Below are 22442 nucleotides of genomic sequence, written 5' to 3'. Positions count from 1 at the left end.
TATGAATTTCTATATTCCCTCCTTAATTTCTTCTATAACCCAGTAGTTTTTGAGCAAGGTGTTGTTCAGTTTCCATGTGTTTGATTTTTTTTCCTTGCTTTTTGTGTTGTTGATTTCTACTTTTATGGCTTTATGGTCAGAAAAGATGCTTTGTAATATTCTGATGTTTTGGATTTTGTTAAGGCTTGCTTTATGGTCTAATATGTGGTCTATTCTGGAGAATGTTCCATGTGTGTTGGAAAAGAAAGTATACTTGGCTGCTGTTGGATGGAGTGTTCGATATATGTCTATGAGATCAAGTTGGTTGATTGTAGCATTTACCTCTTCCACGTCTTTGTTGAGCTTCCTTCTGGATGTTCTGTCCTCTCACCAAAAGTTTTGTGTTGAAATCTCCTACAACTATTGTGGAGCTGTCTATCTCTTTTCAGTGCTGTTAGAGTTTGTTTTATTTATTTTGCAGCCTTGTCTTCCGGTGAGTAAATATTTATTATAGTTATGTCCTCCTGGTGTATTGACCCTTTAATCATTATATAGTGGCCTTACTTATCCTTTGTGGTGGTTTTTACTTTCAAGTCTGTTTTGTCAGAGATTAATATTGCCACTCCTGCTCTTTTTTGAGTGTTGTTTGCTTGATATATTTTTTTTCCATCCTTTGAATTTTAGTTTGTTTGTGTCTTTAAGTCTAATGTGTGTCTCTTGTAGGCAGCATATACACAGATCATGTTTTTTTATCCATTCTGCCACTCTCTGTCTCTTTATTGGTGTATTTAGTCCATTTACCTTCAGCGTAATTGATACATCATTTTGATGTGTTTTTCTGTGTGTTGTTCACAGTTTCTTTGTTCCACTTTATTTTCTGTGTTGAGTCGTTTTTCTTTATGTATTTTCTTTTCATCTTTTCCATTGTTGTTGATTTTAAGTTTGCTGAGTATATTTTTCTAGTTTTTTATTTTGACTTGTAGGATTGTTAGTTTCCTTTTTGGTTACCTTGGTTACCTTTGGTTATCCTATTTTTCTAAGTTTATACCAGTCTTTCATTTCTTTATATCACCTTGACTTCCTCTCCATATGAAAAATCTATGTCTACATTTCTTATGTCCGTCTTTTTTGTTTTAATGCTGTCATCTTTTACATGTTGACATCTGTTTCCCTATTTTCAGTGTTTTAGCTTTGATTTCCTTTTGTGACTTCCCTGTCTGGGTTGATATCTGGTTGCTCTGTCTTGTGTTCTAGTCTTGGGTTGTTATCTGATGTTACTGATTTTCTAACTGGAGGACTCCCTTTAGTATTTCCTGTAATTTTGGTTTGGTTTTTGCAAATTCCCTAAACTTCTGTTTATCTGGAAATGCCCTAATTTCACCATCATATTTGAGAGACAATTTTTGCTGGATATATAATTCTTGGCTGGCAGTTTTTCCTTCAAGGTTTTATATATGTCATCCCATTGCCTTGCTTGCATAGTTTCTGCTTAGTAGTCTGAGCTTATTCTTATTGACTCTCCTTTGTAGATGACTTTTTGTTTATCCCTAGCTGCTTTTAAAATTCTCTATCTTTGGTTTTGGCAAGTTTGATTATAATATGTCTTGGTGACTTTCTTTTGGGAGCTACCTTACGTGGGGTTCAGTGAGCATCTTGGATAGATATCTTGTCATCTTTCATGATATCAGGGAAGTTTTCTGCCAAAAAATCTTCAACAATTCTCCTGTATTTTCTGTTATCCCTCCCTGTTCTGGTACTCCAATCACTCGTAGGTTATTCCTCTTGATAGAGTCCCACATAATTCTTAGGGTTTCTTCATTTTTTAAAATCCTTTTATCTGATTTTTCCTCAAATAAGTTGGTGTCAAATGCTTTATCTTCAGTCTCACTAATTCTGACTTCCATTGCCTCAATTCTGCTCCTATGACTTTCTATTGAGTTGTCTAATTCTGAAATTTTATTGTTAATCTTCTGGATTTCTGATTGCTGTCTCTCTGTGGATTCTTGCAGCATGTTAAATTTGTCATTATGCTCTTCTTTAATCTTTTTAATTTCCTCTATTGCGTGTTCTGCATTTTGCTTAATTTCCTTCCTAATTTCTTGAAGAGTTCTGTGTATTAATTTTCTGTATTCTGCCTCTGGTAATTCCTAGAAATTTTCCTCCACTGGAAAATTTCTAGATTCTTTATTTGGGAGCTTGCTGAAGCCATCATGGATTGCCTCTTTAGGTAATTTGATGTTTACTGTTGTCTCTGAGCCATCAATTAGTTATTATATTTATTTATTTTATGTTTGCTTACTGTGTCCTCACTTCTTGTTTTGTGTTGATATGCCCAAATAGGCTGCTTGTATGAGCTAGTTTGATTATTGGCACCTTTGAAGCGCTAATGTGCTCTCACCAGGTGGTTAGATCTGTTATTAGGTATGTGAGCTCAGGAGTCCACTCACTCCTCCTGTATGGATTCAGCTCAGGTGCCCAGGTAGATAACCACCAAGTGTGTGGTGTAGGTTCTCACTTATAGTCCTAGACAGGCATGGGTGATTGGTGTAGGCACAGGCATTTGGCTACAGCAGGAGAATACACTCTGAGCAAGGCAGGGAGCTGATGGCCATCCCCGAGTGTCCAGGAGGAAGGCGTATTCCTGTTCCGTAGAGCACGTAGGTGGGTAAGCACGTAAGTGGGTGGGTTTTGCAGCTGAACTATGAGCACCTAATGCTGTTGACTGTAAGGACTGAAGGGCCCCTCTTAATCATGGGCCCCTATCGCAGGTTGCTAGGTGGCATGGGTGGAGCCACCAGTCCTCAGGCCCCTGATGTGGGTAGGTGAGGAACCTGCTTAATGGGCAGAGCAGTGTCAAATGTCAAGAACTTGCCACTGAACAGCTGAAACAGTTGAAGTTAGACTTCCGGTATATACCCTGTTGTACTGCAGTAATGAGGGCCCACACAAGTCTATGCAGGGGTAAAGGCAGTCAAATTCCGTGGATCCCTTATGCCTGTGCTTATGCAAAGGAGATGTGCCTACCCTGGGTTCTTGGCCTAGGGGAGCCGGAAGTTTATTTTTTCCTCTGTTTGTTAATTTGTTCACTCTCCGGGGCAGGTAGAATGGCTCCGGGTATGTGACGGATCCTACTTCCTGCCCAGGGGACTCAACAATTGCTGAAGCCTGTCTGGGACCCAGTGCAGAGCAGGGAGTAGAGAGGTAAATGGGAGAGACGTTTTCCCTAAGAGTGGTGTTTTTGATCTGCGCGGTAGGCCATACACACGTACTTATCTTTTGCAGATCCAGGGCTTCTTCTCACTGGTTCTTGGTGGCCATGTAGACTCTATGGCACTGGGTCTCTCCCAGTGCAGAAAACGTGCCTCCTGAGCATCACCACTTGCCTGCCTCACCGCTTACCCCTGAGCTGATCAGGCCTGAAGGGCTCAGGCTCTCGCCAAGTCACGTCTGGCAACTCCTCGCTGTTTCCAAAGCATGTCTGTCTCCCCCTGCCACTCAGTCCAGTTTTCTTAACTCTGCCTTTGATGTTCACGGCTCCCAGATTGCCATATATAATCAATTCACTTGTTTTTTTGGGTCTTTGTTGTAAGAGGGTCCACTGGAAACGTCTGACTACTCTGCCATCTTGGCCCTGCCTCAGTGACAGAATGTTTTAAGATCAAATTGTAATCTTATTTTATTCACTAAGAAAGACATATTTAATTTTTTTTTCTTTCTGGTAAATTTTGGGGGTGAGGAAGGTCAAGGTGGAGAGTGGTCTATGAAATAGGACAACAAAGAGATGGAATCATTTTTATTTTTATTTCTTGTACTTTATGGTAAACATGTTTGGAGGGCAAGTTTAATAATTGTGTGCATAATTCAAATAGATATATTAAAAAATTTATATATGTTTGTTAATGACCTTATAACACAGGAGAGTGAATGAGAACACAATCTATTTGCCTACAAAACACTGCTTTGATTTTACACCCTGACTGAGGAAGCAGGTGGTTTTTGTGCTCGGAATATTATGGTTAAAGTAAATGCTGAATTGATGGTTTTAAATTATCAGTATGTACTGTATGAATTTATGGGCCAGATTAAATAAGTACCCCATCCACCTATTGGTCCTGGAAGCCTAAAGAAGGCCTCAAATGGATTTGTATATGCTGTGGTCTTTCATGGATTCTTATAGCGTAAGAGCTCAGTGGGGCATTTTATTGATTCCAGTGAGCCAATGTAACTTTTCAGATCCAAAGAGTTCATGTATTATAGTTACAATTAAGATAATCATCAAATACATCCTTTAAGGTTTTTTAATATTGTATATGATCCAACCTCACTTCTTACCCTCCTTAGAATAGATGCAAACTGTGTTCATTATTTCTAACTGCTATCTGCATAAGGAAATCCTGGTGGTGTACTGGTTAAGAGCTATGGCTACTAACCAAAAGGTTGGCAGTTCAAACCACCAGGCACTCCTTAGAAATTCTATGGGACAGTTCTACTCTGTCCTGTAGGGTTGCTATGAGTTGGAATTGACTCGATGGCAGTGTTTTTTTTTGTAATCTGAATAAACTTTTAATAAAATAAAACATTCTGTATTCATATGATTCCTGTGTTATACAGATTATTCACCCTTATGTTGGATTCTTAAATTATGAGTGGTCATTTCCCAAGCTACATGATAAATTCTTGGAAGAATTAAAAGTTAATTCTATGAAGACTGATCATTAAACAAGCAACCCTTATATTATTTCTATGAATCAGAAAATATGTAAACATTAAAAAACATGGAGCCACTCACAAACTCTATTGCTCATTATAACACAAATTATAGAAATTAATCCCAAATAGTTGGCAGAGAAGTCACTAGTGTTTGGTTTGGAGTTGCATTCTAAGATTTTCCTTACTGATGCTATTTCCTACTCTACCTGAAGACAGAGTGACAGATGGCTCAGATGGGGAAAGGCATTTGGGTCAGGTCAGACTGCACAGCAGTTTAGATGACAGTGAAACCAACATTGGATTTAAATTACCTTTAGAGAACTAAATTTATAGATACATCTAAACATGCATCATCACCTCACTGTGGAATCAATTGCACAAGAATTGAAGACTAGGTGCTAAGTAGTAGTTGATTTTGAGACCCTTAAATAATTAAAGGCAAAGCAGATTGTGAATATGAGGAGTGCTTCTTTTAAAAGAATATGTGAATTTTCAAAATCACTTTACCCCAACACAACCTTTAAATCTACTTCCAACCTCTATTGTTGGGAAAGCTGCCAGTGTTATTTGATCTAACTTCTGATACACAACAATTAATTATGAACATGGTTGTAAAGTCTTTTGCCACTAGGACAGAGATAATTTGTGATTTAGTATGGCATTTAGAAGCTTTAGCCTTCATTGTTTTATTTATGGTATCATGATGATGATGATGATGATGTTATAATAATTACTTCATGCATATTAAACAGTTTACATTTTGATGATTAATAACATATCTTTTCATTATTCTGCCCTAGGGCATAAATATTTAATATTGTCTTAGTTATCTAGTGCTGCTATAACAAAAATACCACAAGTGGATGGCTTTAACAAACAGAAGTTTATTCTCTCACAGTTTGGGAGGCTAGAAGTCTGCATTCAGGGTGCCATTTCCAGGGGGAAGGCTTTCTGTCTCTGTCGATTCTGGGGTAAGGTCCTTGGTATCAATCTTCCCCTGGTCTATGAGCTTCTCAGCTCAGGGACGCAGGGTCCAAAGGATGTGCTCTGCTCTCAGCTCTTCTTTCTTGGTGGTAGTAGGTCCCTCTACTCTCTGCTAGCTTCTCTCTTTTATATCTCAAAAGAGATTGAGTCAAAATACAACCTAATCCTGTAGATTGTTTCCTGCCTCATTAACATAATTGTGTTTAATCCTGCCTCATTAACATCATAGAGGTTAAGATTTACAACACCTAGGATAATTATATCAGATCACAAAATGGAGGACAGCCACACAATACTGGGAATCATGGCCTAGTCAAGTTGACACACATTTAGGGGGACACAATTCAATCCATAACAAATACTGAGCACAGAAATCCAAAATACTTCATAAATTCTGTAGTTATTAAATAGCTTAAAAAATGTTGACTTTATCAAGCACATTTTCTCCATTTTAAATAAATAAGGTATGAACGTCTAGAATGGTGAGTTATTTAAACTCTTCTGATATTTTGCTTTTCTATGCAAGTACATAGAAAATGAGACATATCAAAAGACATACTGCTTTGTCATTAAGAAAATGTGATACATTCCATCCCACCTGTGTGCATGCATCATTTACACACAAACTGTAACCTGGGAACAGCTACCAGAGCTGTAGGGTGTAGAGAAGCCTGAGATATTCCAATTTTTCTCTGCTCCTGTCATGCAGAGTAGAAGCATCTCCTCTCTTCCCCATTCTCCCTTAGCCTGATACTGCCTGAGACCATCCCAAAACCTGCTCTAGGACCAGACCTTTTTCTAGAAGCAGAGCTGACAATTGTGAGCGTAAATCCCCTTAACCAGTTCTTCATACCTCCATTTCTGTTGTCATATATTGAAATTATTTCTAGTTTTTCTGCATTATAAATAACTTTGCACTGAAACACTTTGTGCATAAACTATCCTACATAGTATCTTTAAGAAAAACAAAAACAAAATTAGTCTTTACTGATTTGAACCCAGAAGGTATATCCATTGAATATGTGTTATTCTTGTAAAATGGAGAAGGAAATTGTGGTAAATATTTGTTTTCTTTTAGTTATTTACATATCCATTTCTCTATTTAAATTGTTTCTCGGGGAAAATAATTATGTCTTTTTAATTTTTGCATTCCCTGTGGGTTCAGCATTATTCCTGCCATGATACTCAGTAAAAGCTTGAAGTCTTGAACTAAATACACAGTGGCTTTGGATATTCAGCAAAACAACACCTGCTTTGGCCTCTGCAAGTCACAATGCTTTTGAAGAATTTCATTGGCCCTCTTTACACACAGCATCTGCTGTGAACAGGTGTTGCGTTCTAGGGAGAAGAACCTTGCCAGAGGGATTTTCCCTTGCTAACATCCTCCTTCCAGATGTTTCTTCCCTGTAGCACATTCTGAATTATGGGGCCCTGGAAGGCAATTGCAATCAATGACATGACATGTCACACCTGGAATTCAACACTTCCCCCACCATATAACTTCCGTAGTTAAATGTCAAATCTTTGTTTATTGCTAAGGGACTTGATTGTTCCTCTGTGTAGTCAAACACTAGTGTTCAATATTAGTTTATCACTTATGTCTAGCACTGTAAATACAGGTGGATGTGTAAAGATACAATTATATGATATTAAGATCATATAGGATTGAAAATAACAGAGTGCAAGGACTTATGTCAGCCCTTCATTTTTCTTAAATATGCATATTTCTGTCCAAAGTTGAATCAGTTTTATGTTTAAAACATATAACTAAAGTAGCTGGGAAAATGAGACTAGACTGAGATCTCTGTTTATTATCTTCTACATAAATGAAGAAAGTACCATACAACTTTTTCTTTTTTAAAAAATAGTAGGATACATATACATCCATCCACGTGTATTTTGTAGTTTACTACATCTAACCTATGCCTACATCCAAATGATATTTTTGTTTATTCTTGTGAATTTATTTTTATTAACTCTAATTCACCCGTAAGTCATGTACATTTTCCTCAACATTGTAGGGTATTTTAATGTCTTTATTTTTGTTCTCTTTCGGTTTAGATGAAAACAGTCTTCTGTTTGTAATGGTTTTTGTTTTTTTATTATTTGTGTTACAAGAGCTCACTGAAGATTTAATGATAGTATGTTTTATATACCTATTCAACTATGTCATTAAGAAACAGTTACAGTGACATCATTTAGGAATAAACTTTTTCCTCAGCCATATGAGCAGTTACATATAATCGAATACTTTGTATTTGTAGTCAAATCATACTAACTTTTTTTTTTTGGTAGCAGAGTTTTGTTTTCATTAAAAAAAAATCAAAGAAGGTATTCACAGTATGGGTAGTTTAATTTATCCTATGACAAACTTTAGATACTGGCTCTTAAAACATATGTGAAAACTTATCGCTACATATAGAAACCCTAAGAATGGAACAATTAAAAACTACAAATTAAAAAAAAAATCTCTAATAATTACCAAGGTGTCTAACAGTCATTTAGTTAGATTTTAAATGGAACTTCCACAAAACACAACTTTTATAAAGTAAGTTAGAACTTATGTAGCAGAGCAGTCATACACAAAGTGCTGAAATTCTGAAAGCTGTTTTAAGTCACCGGAAAAGGAAGTATTGAAATTAAATTCAAACACCATATAGGTGTTTTAAAGCATCTAAAAGTAATAGTTAACACTAATGGTGTGTGTTCAATGGGCCAGGCACTTTTTAAAATTATTTAACATATTTGACTTATTTAATCCTTTCAGCAGTTATATGGGTTCCTGCTATTATCATCACCAGCTTTCATATGAAGACACTGAGGCTGAGATAAATTAAGTTCCTAGACAACAGGGATAGCAAGTTGAAGACCCAGGACTCGTGCCCATACCTTTTGAGGATTAAATAAGAGCCTTTGGTTTCGAAGAAAATAAGGAAATTTTATACCCAGAATTTAACTTATGGATTTTTCCTGTCCGTCATTTTCCAAAGTGTATTCCATGATCACTAGTTTAGTGAGTGCTCTGTAATAAAAACTTCCATAGTCTAACATATCACAGAAAACACTACAAAATATTGTTCCCCCTCCCACTTGGAGATTTGCAGTGCAAAAGTGTATAACAAAGGTCCTGACAAGTCCTGAAGTGAAGAGATATCTTTTTCCTTGCATTTTTTAGCCATTGCTGACGAAAAACTCTTCTGTAATACACCTTTCACGGCCCTTAGAATCTGTGCTACTTAGAACCTAAATGATGGGAAAGTCCAGCTCTGCTATTTTACAGATAGGAATCTGAAGACAAAAAATGCTTTTGTGATCCTGAAATCCTACCTCCCAAACCTGTACATACCCTACCTCACTCAGTTCTTGAATCAGCATGCGGGCATAACTGTCCTGATATTTTAGATTTCTTCCAGATTTCCATTTTTATTTAACTATTTCAACAGAAAAATTATCATTACAGTGAAGGTATATGGATAAAACAATGAGATTGGTCATATTTTGGTTTACTTATTGCAAGTTTGCCACAATAAATATTTAACTTAAGCAATGCCAAATTGTTTTTGTTATTTAATATTTCATTTATGCTGAAGTATTTAATATCTGAAAATTAGGGGGGGGAAACGCTTAGAGAGTCCTGAGGATCTAGAGAATACATCTTTTAGGAGATGACCATAGGTCATAAGTACATTTCATTGCCATGGCTTAATTGCATGATATCATGAAGTTAATCACATACAGTTCAATGAAATTTTATAGTTTCCTGATCACCGCATGTTTTACCATTTCAGTTCCTCCGAAGATATATGACATCTCAAGGGATATGACCATCAATGAAGGAACCAATGTCACTCTTACTTGTTTGGCGACTGGAAAGCCAGAGCCCTCCATTTCTTGGCGGCATATCTCCCCATCAGGTAAAGTAGGACTAAATCAGTGTCATTTGTGCTATTCATTGTTTTCCTGTAACCTTACTTATTCAGAGTTTTAGACAGTCTTTCCAAATTTTTGCTTGGAATTCTTAAGGCTTGGAATGCTGTAAGGCTTACTGGTTTTACTTAACCAGAGAAAAATACTTGCTAGAGAGCAAAGAGAATATTACTTTTCATTTATGTAGAACATTATACTTATAAAGAGCCAACTTATTGTAGCTTTTGTATCTTTTTCATAAAGTCAGCAGATGAGTATTCTTATACTCATTCTTTATACCTAAGGAGACTGCAGCCATAAAAGTTGAATGGACAGTTTCTGTCAGAGTCCAGAATGGAACCTATGTCTCTTGTTTCTTAGTGAAGGTTATTTGCACTTTATGGATCAAACAGAAATCAATAGACGAAAAGCTGAAATAGAAATGTCATAAGAGAAAGATCTTCATTTAAATGTATAAGAGATTTATTCAATCAACATTCATGTATTAATAGTCAAGCATGACCCACTAAGGTAACCAGAGGAGAATGAAAGTATACAAATTATGAGGCTTCTGGGTCTAATTTCCAACTGCAGTCCAAAATCAGAAATTTGGCAGTTAGAATTAAATTTTAACTGATGAGGGAACTGAAAACCCAAGAGTTTAAGTAACTTGTACAAGATCACATAGCTAAGTGGAATGAAGGGATATAACATGGTTATGGGCCCCCAGTGCTTCTGCTATGCTGTACATCCTCCCAAAGAGATTAAGTTTATCAAAGGAAGATGGCAGTAATCATCAGCAAAACAAATCTGTTTTTATAGCTACAACTCTAACAGAAGCACCAAGTTGTATAAAATTTAAATGTTTAAATTACATAGGTTTGAGGCTATCCTGATACTTTTAATGAACAGGACCCTGCCTCATTTCAGATAAATGAAATTTTATTTTCTTCTTTTTTATATTTTTGGTCGAAATAGCTTCAGCAAGGCTAGTGTGATGAAATTACTTTTAAAGAAATCAGAAAGGCACACTTCATGTAGATGTAGAAAAAGTACAGTTGGAACATCTATTTTATCCGCTAATGCTTTCTTTAATACACTTATCCTTAAGTGCTTTTCAGTTTCCTCATTTATGGAGTATGCCTAATGAGACTTACCCACATCATATGCTCAGTGTTACTGTTAATGTGAGAAAAAAATCAATGTAACAGCAGTGTACACTTACATGATATGCATTATGGCCCCTATAATATTTTTGAAACATGAGTGTGCCTCTTGACTCTGCCAACACTTTACTCTCTAGAGCTGCTACGGAATCAGAAACCTGGTATGTGAGTACTGAATGCATGGCAGGACCTCCCATGGGGTGTAAGTGAAACAAGCCCGGGGCTAGCAGTTAGAACACCTGTGCTCTTACTAATCAGTTCAGCAAATCCTTGTGCAAGTCTCTTAGCCTCAGTTACCCTCAGCCAGTTTCCTACTTTCTAAAATGCAAATGATAATAATCCTTGGCTATTGTGAGACTGAAATAAGATAATAGGTATAAATGTGCTTTAAAAAATATAAGGTGATATGCAAATGTACAGCTGATTCTTAATCAACTTTCCAGGGATTTCAAACTGATATGCAATCTCAGTTTTGTAAAAACAAAACACATAATCTTCATCTCCATATAATTTAGGATTAATATTTTGGACTTAAACTCTCATGCTTTGCAGTCCTTGTTATTATGCATATTCTCTTTTAAGTGCTTGGATATATTTTAGCTTAATTAAATAGCATGAATATTGGTTAGTGAAGTTATTAGAATAATGATAATGGATAACATCATGAAACTGAAGGAAGATAGATTGGGTTTATAAATTAAACTGTGAATAGATTTGTTTTTCTGATTCTGCTATACCAAGGAAATGACTAAAATTAACATAAATATTAACTATTATCCAATTAAATAGCTAAACTTGGCTGAAATTTTTATAAACGTTTCCGGTAATTTCAAATTTTAATCAATTGATGATCTGTATTCAAAGGTACAGCACTATGGAGTTTCAGTCTTAAGAAACAGGTCTGATAATTCTATTTACTTTTTCCAACTTTTATATTTGAAACCAAAACTGAATTTAGTTCATCTGTCTCTATTTTACCTATAAAATATTACAATTTTGCATGTTATTCTGCTTTCTTTTGCTATATCATTGAGACAATATGCGTCTCAAAACTGCAATCAACATGTAAACAATGTTTAGTACTAAAAGAAGGCATAGACATACTACATGTCTATACTAGAAGCAATAGCTTGTTTTTGTACATGTGTGATTTGTTTAGATGATTTTTTTATCTCTACCGTTGGTAACTCTTGGTGACTAATTCATGAGTAAACGCAGTTAAAAAAAAAAAAAAAAAGAACGTTCACAAGGATGATAGCTCCACAGAGCTTCTTCCTAATCTTTTTAGCAAAATGAGGCTGTGCGTCAATCACATCACAAACATGACCAGAGCCAATTAGAGTTGTTAGTCCATTTGATGGCACCCTCGTGGTACAGTGGGTAAGAGCTTAGCTCCTAACCAAAAGGTCAGCAGTTTGAATCTGCCACCTTCTCCTTGGGAAACCCTATGGGGCAGTTCTGCTCTGTCCTGTAGGGTCCCTATGAGTTGGAATTGACTTGAGGGCAATGGGTTTGATTATTGCTTTTTATTTTTTATTTTTAGTCCATTTGACAGTTCAAACAACTCAGTGTATGTTCCCCAAAAAAACGTATTTCTTGAGAAGTTTCTGGACAAATAAGCTTCCTTAGAGTTCACTATGATTTCTTTCTTCCTATTTTTTTATTTATACTTGGAAATTAATTCAAATTTATAAAATTTGTTGCAGAAACAATACACAAAACAAAACCCTATATCCTTTACCCAGTTTTGTCTATCATCACTTTGTTCTGTTTGCTTCATCATTTACTCGTGCGTGTGTGTGTGTGTGCATGTGTTTTATTGAATTATTTGACAGCATACATTATGACCTTTTATCCCTAGATATGTCAGTGTGCATTTCTAAAGAATGAGGACATTCTGTGACATAGTCACAGTACAATTTTCAACTTCACTAAATTTAACATTTGTACCATACTTTTTATTGAATTAACCATCCATATTCCAGCTTTCTCAAATGCCCCAATAATGACCTATCTTAGTTATCTAGTGCTGCTGTAACAGAAATATCACAAGTGGATGGCTTTAACAAACAGAAATTTATTCTCTCACAGGTTAGGAGGCTAGAATTCCAGATTCAATGCGTCAGCTCCAGGAAAAGGCTTTCTTTCTCTCTCTGTTGGCTCTGGCGGAAGGTCCTTGTAATCAGTCTTCCCATGGATCCAGGAGTTTCTCAGTGCAGGGACCCTGGGTCCAAAGGAGACACTCTTCTCCCAGTTCTTCTTTCTTGGTGGTAGGAGGTCCCTATCTCTCTGCTTGCTTCTCTCTCCTTTTATCTCTTATAACATAAAAGGTGATGCAGGCCATACTCCAGCGAAACTCCCCTTACATCAGATCAGGGCTGTGACCTGAGTAATGGTGTTGCATACCACCCTAATCCTCTTTAACATAACCTAATCTTACCTCATTAACCACAGGCAGAGATTAGGATTTACAACACATAAGAAAATTAATCAAATCACAAAATGGAAGACAACCACACAATACTGGGAATCTTGGCCTAGTCTAGTTAATACATATTTTTGGGGAACACAATTCAATCCATGACATGTCCTTTAGAACATTATTTTCCCTCCAATACAGAATTTAGTCCAGAATCAAGTATGGCACTTGGTTACCATGTCACTTCAGTCTCCTTTAATCTGAAACAGTTCTTTTCTTGAGCCTTTCTTTGCCATTACTGAGCTTTGGCATTTTTGAAGAAAGCATGCCCTCCCTTTTTTAATAGAATATTTCTCATCTGGGGTTTGTCTGATATCTCCTTGTGATTAGATTATAGTTGTGCACACCTGAAACTAAATAAGTGATGTTGTGTCCTTCTCCAGGAATCATATTGGGAGGCACATGATATCTATCTGCCCCTCATTTATGAAGTTAATCTCAATTACTGGATCAAGGTGTTGTCAGATCTCGCCACAGTACAGTTACATTTTTTTCCCCATGTTACAAATAAGCAGCCTGTGTGGAAAAATTTTAAGACACTGACATGTAAATATCTGCTCCTTGTCAATCTTCCATTTAGATTTAGCATTTATCGATGAATCTTCTGTGGAACAGTCTTTACTCTAATGATTACAAAATGATGATCTTCTAACTTCACATCTTCCCACATTTACTGGTTAGTCATGGCATTCCATGAAAACAAGAGCCCTCCCTTCTACTTATTTATTATTTAATTATTTGTTTGTTTATTTATCTGTTATGGCATGGACTCATGAATTCACAATATTTTAAAATTGTTTATAATTCTTTCCTGTCTATAAATACTTTGTTGCTGAAATTGTCCTTGATTTGACCAGTGGGGGTTACTTTAGTCTGACTCCTATGTCCTTGTGATATGCCCCTGTCATTTTTTTCGAGTATTTGCATACTCCATTGCATGAAAACATATTCCAGGTTCATCTTGTGCCTTCCCCGCACCAAGTCTGGAATCCACCATTTCATTTAACTTGAAATGATTGAATACAATACACTTGGGGCTAGAACCATTAAGATGTGCTTTTAAACCATATTGATTTAAAGTATAATTCTGTCCATCTGCCTTATGGTAAAATTATCAGAGACTCAGGGATCTAGGCTACTTCCTATGATATTCTACTAAACCACAAGAGCTTAAACAATTTCAGGGCAAGAAATAGACTATATATATAAATATACATATATAAATATATATATATATATATTTGTATTTACCTCCATCTAACAACAAGCCTGGATTAGAGCCTGGAACCTGGTACGTACACAAAAAGTATTTGTAGCATAATTAGTAAAAAAAAAAAAGTCAAGGAAAATATAAGGAGACAATTGTAGACAGATTCATAGATCTTTATATACACTGGGTCCTACTGCTTTGCTTAATCCATGACTGGTTCCTAATATACTTAGAAAATTTTCAACATTTCCTCAAAATTCCTAACATGAAATGCATGGTTCCCTTTCATTTCTATTAGTAGTCTCTCAGATACTGGATGCTTCCAGTATAGCACAGTGATTAAGATCATGAACTTTGCTATCAGTCAGAATTGTGCTTGAGACTCAGCTCCTCTTCTTACCAGCTAGTAGATTTTAGACAAAATTCTTAAACTTTTGTAAACTTCAAATATAAAATGGGAAACATAATTGTATGCAACTTGCATAATTGTTGTAAGGATTACATGGAATAGTGTAAAACGTTGAACACAGTTCGTGACATAGTAAAACTTCCTTGTTATTAGTTGTTAATATGCCCCTGAAATATGTTTGAGTTTTCCACCAGATAGAATGTCTAAACTCGTCTATGAAACTCAGGGGTCTATCTGAGAATTTTGAATAAAATTCATATACTACTCTCAAATGAGGTTATCATGAAGCTAAACATCACTTCAGGCTTATAGAGAACACTGCCAAGTTTACACAAGCATCTAATTTTAACTATAAAGACAAAATAAAATTCTTAATCACACAGCATTATATTAATAAATCTAAGTCCTGTCAGAAAAAAAATAGGAAAGGTTAAAACAAAAAATTTAAAATAAGAGATTAAAGGGAACAGCTCTGAAAGCATTTTGAAGGCCCTTGTCAAATTTTCATTTGTTATTTGTTGCCTTGTATCTTGATTTCTATTCCTTAGTTCATTTCTATGCTTTGGTATCTGGAATGCCAGAGATGTTCACACTCTAGCAAGGTGCTGCCTATTAGCTGACAAAGACATTCTTTTGGTTTTAAAGTTAAAAAGTAGTAAATACTGGACAGTATGTCTCAAACTCTTGTTTGCTTATTTCCTATGTGCCTAATAACTTGTAGGATATTCTTACCTTAATTATTCACAGGAGTTAAAGCTATTACGTAAGTTAAGAAAACACTGGTTAATTTAAGCCCCATTTCTTCTCCTATGTTCTGGATTCTTTTGTCAGTACCTTATTCCATTAATTATCCTCTTTCTCCCTGCATCTTTAACTGCTTCTCTATTAACCCCACTCTCTCCACATTCAAATAGGCTCAAGTCTCTCATCCTAAATCAATCTCTGACACTCCTCATTTTTGTTTAATAAATACTTATTGAGCTTTTTATGAAGGAGTTTACAAACATAGAACCAGAAAGCCATGTTTTCAATAAACCAAAGAGGAAAAATTTTCCAAGGAGCAGTTGAGTGGTGAAAAATGTCTATCAAGTCAAATAAAATAAGAACAACTTTCCTTCAGGTTAGGTAGTATAAGTGGTCATTGTACCAATTCATTGACATTGTGGGGTGGAAACCAAATTGTGGAGGATTAAAGAGTAAATGGGAAGTGAAGAATTTAGATATGGACACATAACTATCCATCTAGATAGCCATGGTAGAAATTTGGTTTATCTACAATTGTCTTGGAAGAAGTACAGCCTGAATGCTCCTTGGAAGCAATGATGTGAGACTTCATCTCAGATATTTGGACATGTTACCAGGAGGGATTAGTCCCTGGAGAAGGACATCATGCTTGGTAAAGTACAGGGTCAGCAATACAGAGGAAGACCCTCAACGAGATGGATTGACACAATGGCTGCAACAATGGGTTCGGCATAACATTGATTGTGAGGATGGCACAGGACTGGTCAGTGTTTCGTTTTGTTGTACATAGGATCACTATGAGTTGAAAGTGACTCCATGACACCTAACAAAAACACTGTTACATTAACACTGGGCTGCTAACCAAAAGATTGGCAGTTTGAACCTACTCAGTGGCTCTGCGGGAGAAAGACCTGCTACGATCAGCTCCTATAAAGATTACAGGCAAGAAAACCCTATGGAGCAGTTCCACGCTTTTGCATGGGATCGCCATGAGTCGGAATCAAGTGATGCCACCTAACAACAACAACATTGTTACGTAGTTGCTTCGTTTACTTGAAAAGTTTGTTGTCTGTTTTTCAGATTGACAAACTTCTATTCACACTTTTATCCTATGGATTTTATGAAACTATCCCTAAGCATCCCAGAGAGAACTGGGTGTTCCTTTCTCCATAATTACATAGTACCTTGTACCACCGCTTGTGAGAACTACTCATCTGAATTTTAGTCTTTGGCTTTGTCTATGACCTCATCGGATAGGGGGCTCCTTTTGTCCAGAGACAGTGTCTATTCATCTTTAGACCCTAAGGCGTAGCACAGAGCCTGGTACAGAATAGGGGTTCCGTAAATACTGTTGAATAGATGGATGTTCTTTGACTTTGTTCCCACATGACTTAGAACTAGAAGTTAAAATTTGAAAGTAAGTATTCATTTTGATAGTACCCATCTACTTCATGCCCCTAATATAAGTCCACACACATGCCCCCTAAATGTGAATGAACCCTTTATTTTCCTTATAACCTCAATTTCCTTATAACCTCATTTAACGTAAAGAGCAGCTGTGTCAATGGATTTTTAGCCAGCATGGTTTAACTAATATTGATTGATCCATTGCCTTCTATATCTAGGCAGAGTGGGAGACATTTGCATATACTTATTTCACTTAAGCATTAAAACAAAATCAAAGTGACTATCATTGTTCTGACTGTACTAACGAGCATGGCACTCAAAGTGTTTAAATAAGTTGTACCAAATCAATATGAAATTTTTCAGTTTTTATTTTGAAACAATTATAGACTCACAGGAAGTTGCAAAGATAATGCTGAGAGAGTCCATGTACCCTTCACCCGATTTCTCCCAATGGTTACATCTTACATAACTATAGTATGATATCAAACTCAGGAAATAGTTATTAGTGCAGTGTATATGTATAGCTCTGCATCATTTTAGCACCCAAGTAGATTAGCGTAACCACCACCACAATCACCACCATCTTCCTCGTGCTATCTCTGTATAGTCACATCTACCCCTGTTTTCTGTCTTGCTAGGCTGCCCCCATTCTGGTGTGTTGACTAGAGAAAGCAGGTTTTTCTTGGGACTTTCATTTTGTCTGCACCTGCTGACATTTCTGGGTTCTCAGCTTCTCCTGCACCCTGTCTGAGATGTATATAAGGCAAAAAGAAAACCCAGAGTATGCACCACTGTGTCCCTCAGGTCTGGGTATTTCTAACTGGTATCCTGCTTTCTCTATTTTTTTTTTTTTTCAATTGTACTTCAGGTGAAGGTTTACAGAACAAATAGTTTCTCATGAAACAGTAGTACACATACTGTTTGATGACATTGGTTAACAACCCCACGACATGTCAACCCTCTCCCTTCTCGACCTTTTTTTTTTGGTGAAAATAGCCAAAGACACCATTTCAAAAATTTCTACATGCACAGTTCAGTGACATCGACTACGCTCTTCCAATTGTGCTGCTATTCTCAATTTAAATCAATGTTTACAGAACAAAATAGTTTCTCATTAAGCAGTTAGTACACATGTTGCCCTATGACAATGGTTAACAACCTCACAACACAACACTATCCTTACTCATCCTTGGGTTTCCTATCACCAGCTTTCCTGTCCCCTTCTGCCTTCTAGTCCTTGTCCCTGGACTGCTGTGCCTCATTAGTCCCGTTTGGTTTTATGGGGCTGTCCACTCCCTGGCTGAATGGTAAACCTCGGAAGTGACTTCACCACTGAGCTAAAAGGGTGTCTGGGGGCCATGCTCTCGGGGTTTCTCCAGTCTCCTTTAGGCCAGTAAATCTGGTCTTTTTTTTTCGAGTTAGAATTTTGTTCTACATCCTTCTCCAGCTCTGTCCAGAACCCTCTGTTGCGATCCCGGTCAGAGAAGTCAATGGTGATAGCCGGGCACCATGTAGCTGTACTGGACTCAGTCTGGTGGAGGCCTTGGTAGCTGTGGTCCATTAGTCCTTTGGACTAATCTTTCCCTTGTATCCTGTTCTCTTCACACTCCCTTGCTCCCGAAGGGATGAGACCAGTGGAGTATCTTAGATGGCTGCTCACAGGCTTTTAAGACCCCAGACGCTACTCACCAAGGTAGAAGGTAGAACATTGCCTTTGTAAACTGTGTTATGCCAATTGAGCTAGATGTTCCCTGGGGGTGTTTCTAACTGGTCTATCTTCTCTCACCTTTCTGAGGGTTCTTATTTATTTATTTTAATATCTGCAGTTTTTAGCTGGACTTAGCAGGAAGAATAGAGAAAAATACATCTACTCCATCTTTCCAAAAGTGAAAATTTCATACATAAATATTTAATACATATTTTAGGAAATTTTCTATGTCATTCTTCAGGAAATTTTTCTTCCTTTATATTTTCTATTCATTAGTTTTGTCTTTTACTTTAAATAAAAGTTAACTCTTTTTAGTCTTTTCATTAGAACGGTAGTGTTTAATTAAACATGTCAGTCATTATTTAACATTTGAGTAGACTTAAAATGGCCACAAAGCAGTAATTTGAAATTGTGTAGATTTAAAGTGTAGAAACTTTGAAAATTAAAAGCAGTATTTTCCATGCTTTCCCCAAGCATTGCTGTGACATATCTCAACTATAAATTAGATAACATAAACTGTCAATTAAGAATATTGCAGAGTTTTCCAAAGGAGGAGATTTTAAGATTTTGAAATTGTTGAATGAGAGCGGGTTCAGAATAAACAAGGTAAACAAAGTCAAGTATTTATTAGACGATGGGTCAGCAAAGTAAGGACTGTGAGCCAGACTGGCCTGCTGCCTAGTTTTGTAAATAAAGGTTTTGTTTGTTTTAACATAGCCATGCTCATTCATTTACATATTCTCTATGGCTGTTTTCACACTACAATGAGAAAATTTCGTGGTAGTAACAGAGAACCTACAGCCCACAAAGCCTAAAACATTACTATCTAGTCCTTGAAGAAAACATTTGTTGACCCCTGCATTAGATATTATAAAAGAAGTTGAGGTTTTAAATTTGATATCCAAGTTACTAGACATACAGCTTTAGCACATTAAAAGTTCCATACCTTTAGAAGAAATTAAGAACAAACAGTCTTAAGACAGAAATGTTAATTCTTAATTATCAGAAAAAAATAGGAGACCACAAAAACTGAAAATTATTAGCTGAAAACCATGCACTACTGGAATCTATAATTTAAAACAATTCTGGAAATAATTCAAGTCATAACATGTACAAACTAGAAAGCATTACTTTCTATTAGTTCTCTTAACTCCATTGTTGTTCCCCCTTTGTGAAAGAAAGTCTTCTTTGGAATGCTTGAGTGCTAGGCCAACACCAAGGGTGATATGATGAAGAGGTTGTGTGTGTGCTCCTTCCAAGCTGGCAGCATGTTGCCCAAACACTGTAATGCTTTAAGATTCTTGTTTCAGGTTTGTAATCCTGACATTGCACTTTGCTCTTTGATGTTAGGAAGAAAAAAATTCAGTAAAACCTGCAATTTATGCTGATGACATTTTAACAATACCAGATCTTCAGATTACAAGCTGTGGTTCTGGTGCCATTGTAGAGTTGCACTGTATGTTGAGCTTTTGAGAATTTCCGTAATGACTTTACATAATGGATAATTATATAATGAATGAATCTACATAATGATGGCAAGTTAAACTTTTACCATAAAATTGCACACCAATAATTTATATATGCAGTTAAAATTGCCTCTTTGTTCAGAGAGTTTTCTTTATAATTTTAACTTTCATTTGCCTGTTTCCAAAATCCCCTCTAGTTCTATCAAGTTAGTGTTGGGCTATGCTAAATCATTTATATTCAACACTGTTAAGGCCTGCTATTTGAATACAGAAAGCAAGAAAATTTTCAGTATTTTAAGACACATATAAGACTAAACAATGGGCCTGATGATATGATGAATCAGCATAAAAAATAATTGACTATTCTCAGAGAAAAGTGTCTATCCATAAAAAAAAAAACAAAAACAGGAACCCATCAAGCATTTCAAAGAGACTTTTTTTTTGTCCTTATGGAACATGATTTTCTGAGGGAAAAAAAATCATTCTTAAGTATGTCTCTCCTTAGGGGACTAAATTTGTGAAGAAAATAATGGTTAATACCGGGCTATTTATATTTTGGAAATTAGATTTTCCTAGTTTCTTTTCCCCCAGGGATTTCAATGTCATGTTACATGTATTACAGAAAGGATAATGCATAAGTTGTTGTTGTTAGGTGCCATGGAGTCGGTTCTGACTCATAGCAACCCTATGTACAACTGAACGAAACACTGCCTGGTCTTACGCCATCCTCACAATCATTGTTATGCTTGAGCCTATCATTGCAGCCACTGTGTCAGTCCATCTTGTTGAGGGTCTTCCTCTCTTTCGCTGACCCTCTACTTTACCAAGCATAATGTCCTTTTCCAGGGACTGGTCCCTCCTGATAACGTGTCCAAAGTGCATGAGATGAAGTCTCGCCATCCTCGCTTCTAAGGAGCACTCTGGTTGTACTTCTTCCAAGACAGATTTGTTTGTTCTTCTGGCAGTCCATCGTATATTCAATATTCTTCACCAACACTGTAATCCAAAGGCATCAATTCTTCTTCAGTCTTCCTGATTCTTTGTCCAGCTTTTCCATGCATATGAGGCTATTGAAAATACCGTAGCTTGGGTCAGGTGCACCTTAAGTCCTCAAAGTGACATGTTTGCTTTTTAACACTTTAAAGAGGTCTTTTGCAGCAGATTTGCCCAATGCAAAGCTTCATTTGATTTCTTGACTGCTGCTTCCATGGGCGTTGATTGTGGATCCAACTGAAATGAAATCCTTGACAACTTTAATCTTTTCTCCGTTTATCATGATGTTGTTTATTGGTCCAGTTGTGAGGTTTTTATTTTCTTTATGTTCAGGTGTAATCCATACTGAAGGCTGTAGTTTTTGATCTTCATCAGTAAGTGCTTCAATTCCTCTTCACTTTCAGCAAACAGGGTTGTGTCATCTGCATATCACAGGTTGTTAATGAGTCTTCCTCCAATCCTGATGCCTCATTTTTCTTCATATAGTCCAGCTTCTTGGATTGTTTGTTCAGCATACAGATTGAATAAGTATGGTGAAAGGATACAACCCTGACACATACCTTTCCTGATTTTAAACCATGCAGTATCCCCCTTGTTCTGCTCAAATGACTGCCTCTTGGTCTATGTACAAGTTCCTCATGAGCACAAGCAAGTGTTCTGGAATTCCCATTCTTTGCAATGTTATTCATAATTTGTTATGATCCACACAGTTGAATACGTTTACATAGTCAATAAAACACAGGTAAACATCTTTCTGGTGTTCTCTGATTTCAGCCAAGATCCATCTGACATCAGCAATGATATCCCTTCTTCCATATCCTCTTCTAAATCTGGCTTGAATTTCTGGCAGTTCCCTGTTGATGTACTGCTGCATAAATCGTTTTGTCTAAACAAATTAAAACCCAAAAACCAAACCCATTGCTGTCGAGTTGATTCCGACTCATAGCAACCCTATAGGACAGAGTAGAACTGCCCCGTAGCATTTCCAAGGCTATAATCTTTAGAGAAGTAGACTGCTACATCTGTCTCCTGTGGAGTGGGTGGTAGATTTAAGCATTCATCTTTAAGTTGGCAGCCAAGCAATTAACCACTGCACCACTAGGGCTCCTTGTAAACAAATTAGGGGCTTTTAAAAATGTTATTATTTTATAAAATGCAGCTTTTATTGGTTATAAAATTTATGCTAATTCATGTGTAGGTGGGACTCTATGAGTAAAATTTCCATTCATAATTTTGAGATGGATCCTATAAGTAATCAGAAACAGCACCAGTAGGTACTCT

At 36.4% G+C, this 22442-nt stretch overlaps 1 protein-coding gene across 2 annotated transcripts in view; it reads left to right on the top strand.

Moving 5' to 3' along the window:
• Window positions 1-22442, top strand: part of NEGR1 (neuronal growth regulator 1) — a 1035705-nt gene that overhangs the window by 614221 nt on the left and 399042 nt on the right. For both annotated transcript variants that reach the window (XM_004369060.1, XM_012555400.1), the window contains exon 3: window positions 9462-9587. In XM_004369060.1, the coding sequence (XP_004369117.1) occupies window positions 9462-9587 (126 nt within the window). The remainder of the gene's footprint in view (window positions 1-9461; window positions 9588-22442) is intronic.

This window comes from Trichechus manatus, unplaced genomic scaffold (genome assembly GCF_000243295.1).
Source record: "Trichechus manatus latirostris isolate Lorelei unplaced genomic scaffold, TriManLat1.0 scaffold00003, whole genome shotgun sequence".
NCBI classification, from domain to species: Eukaryota; Metazoa; Chordata; class Mammalia; order Sirenia; family Trichechidae; genus Trichechus; species Trichechus manatus.
The sequence above is the reverse complement of the archived record's forward strand: the minus strand, read 5'-3'. Positions and strand labels throughout refer to the sequence as shown.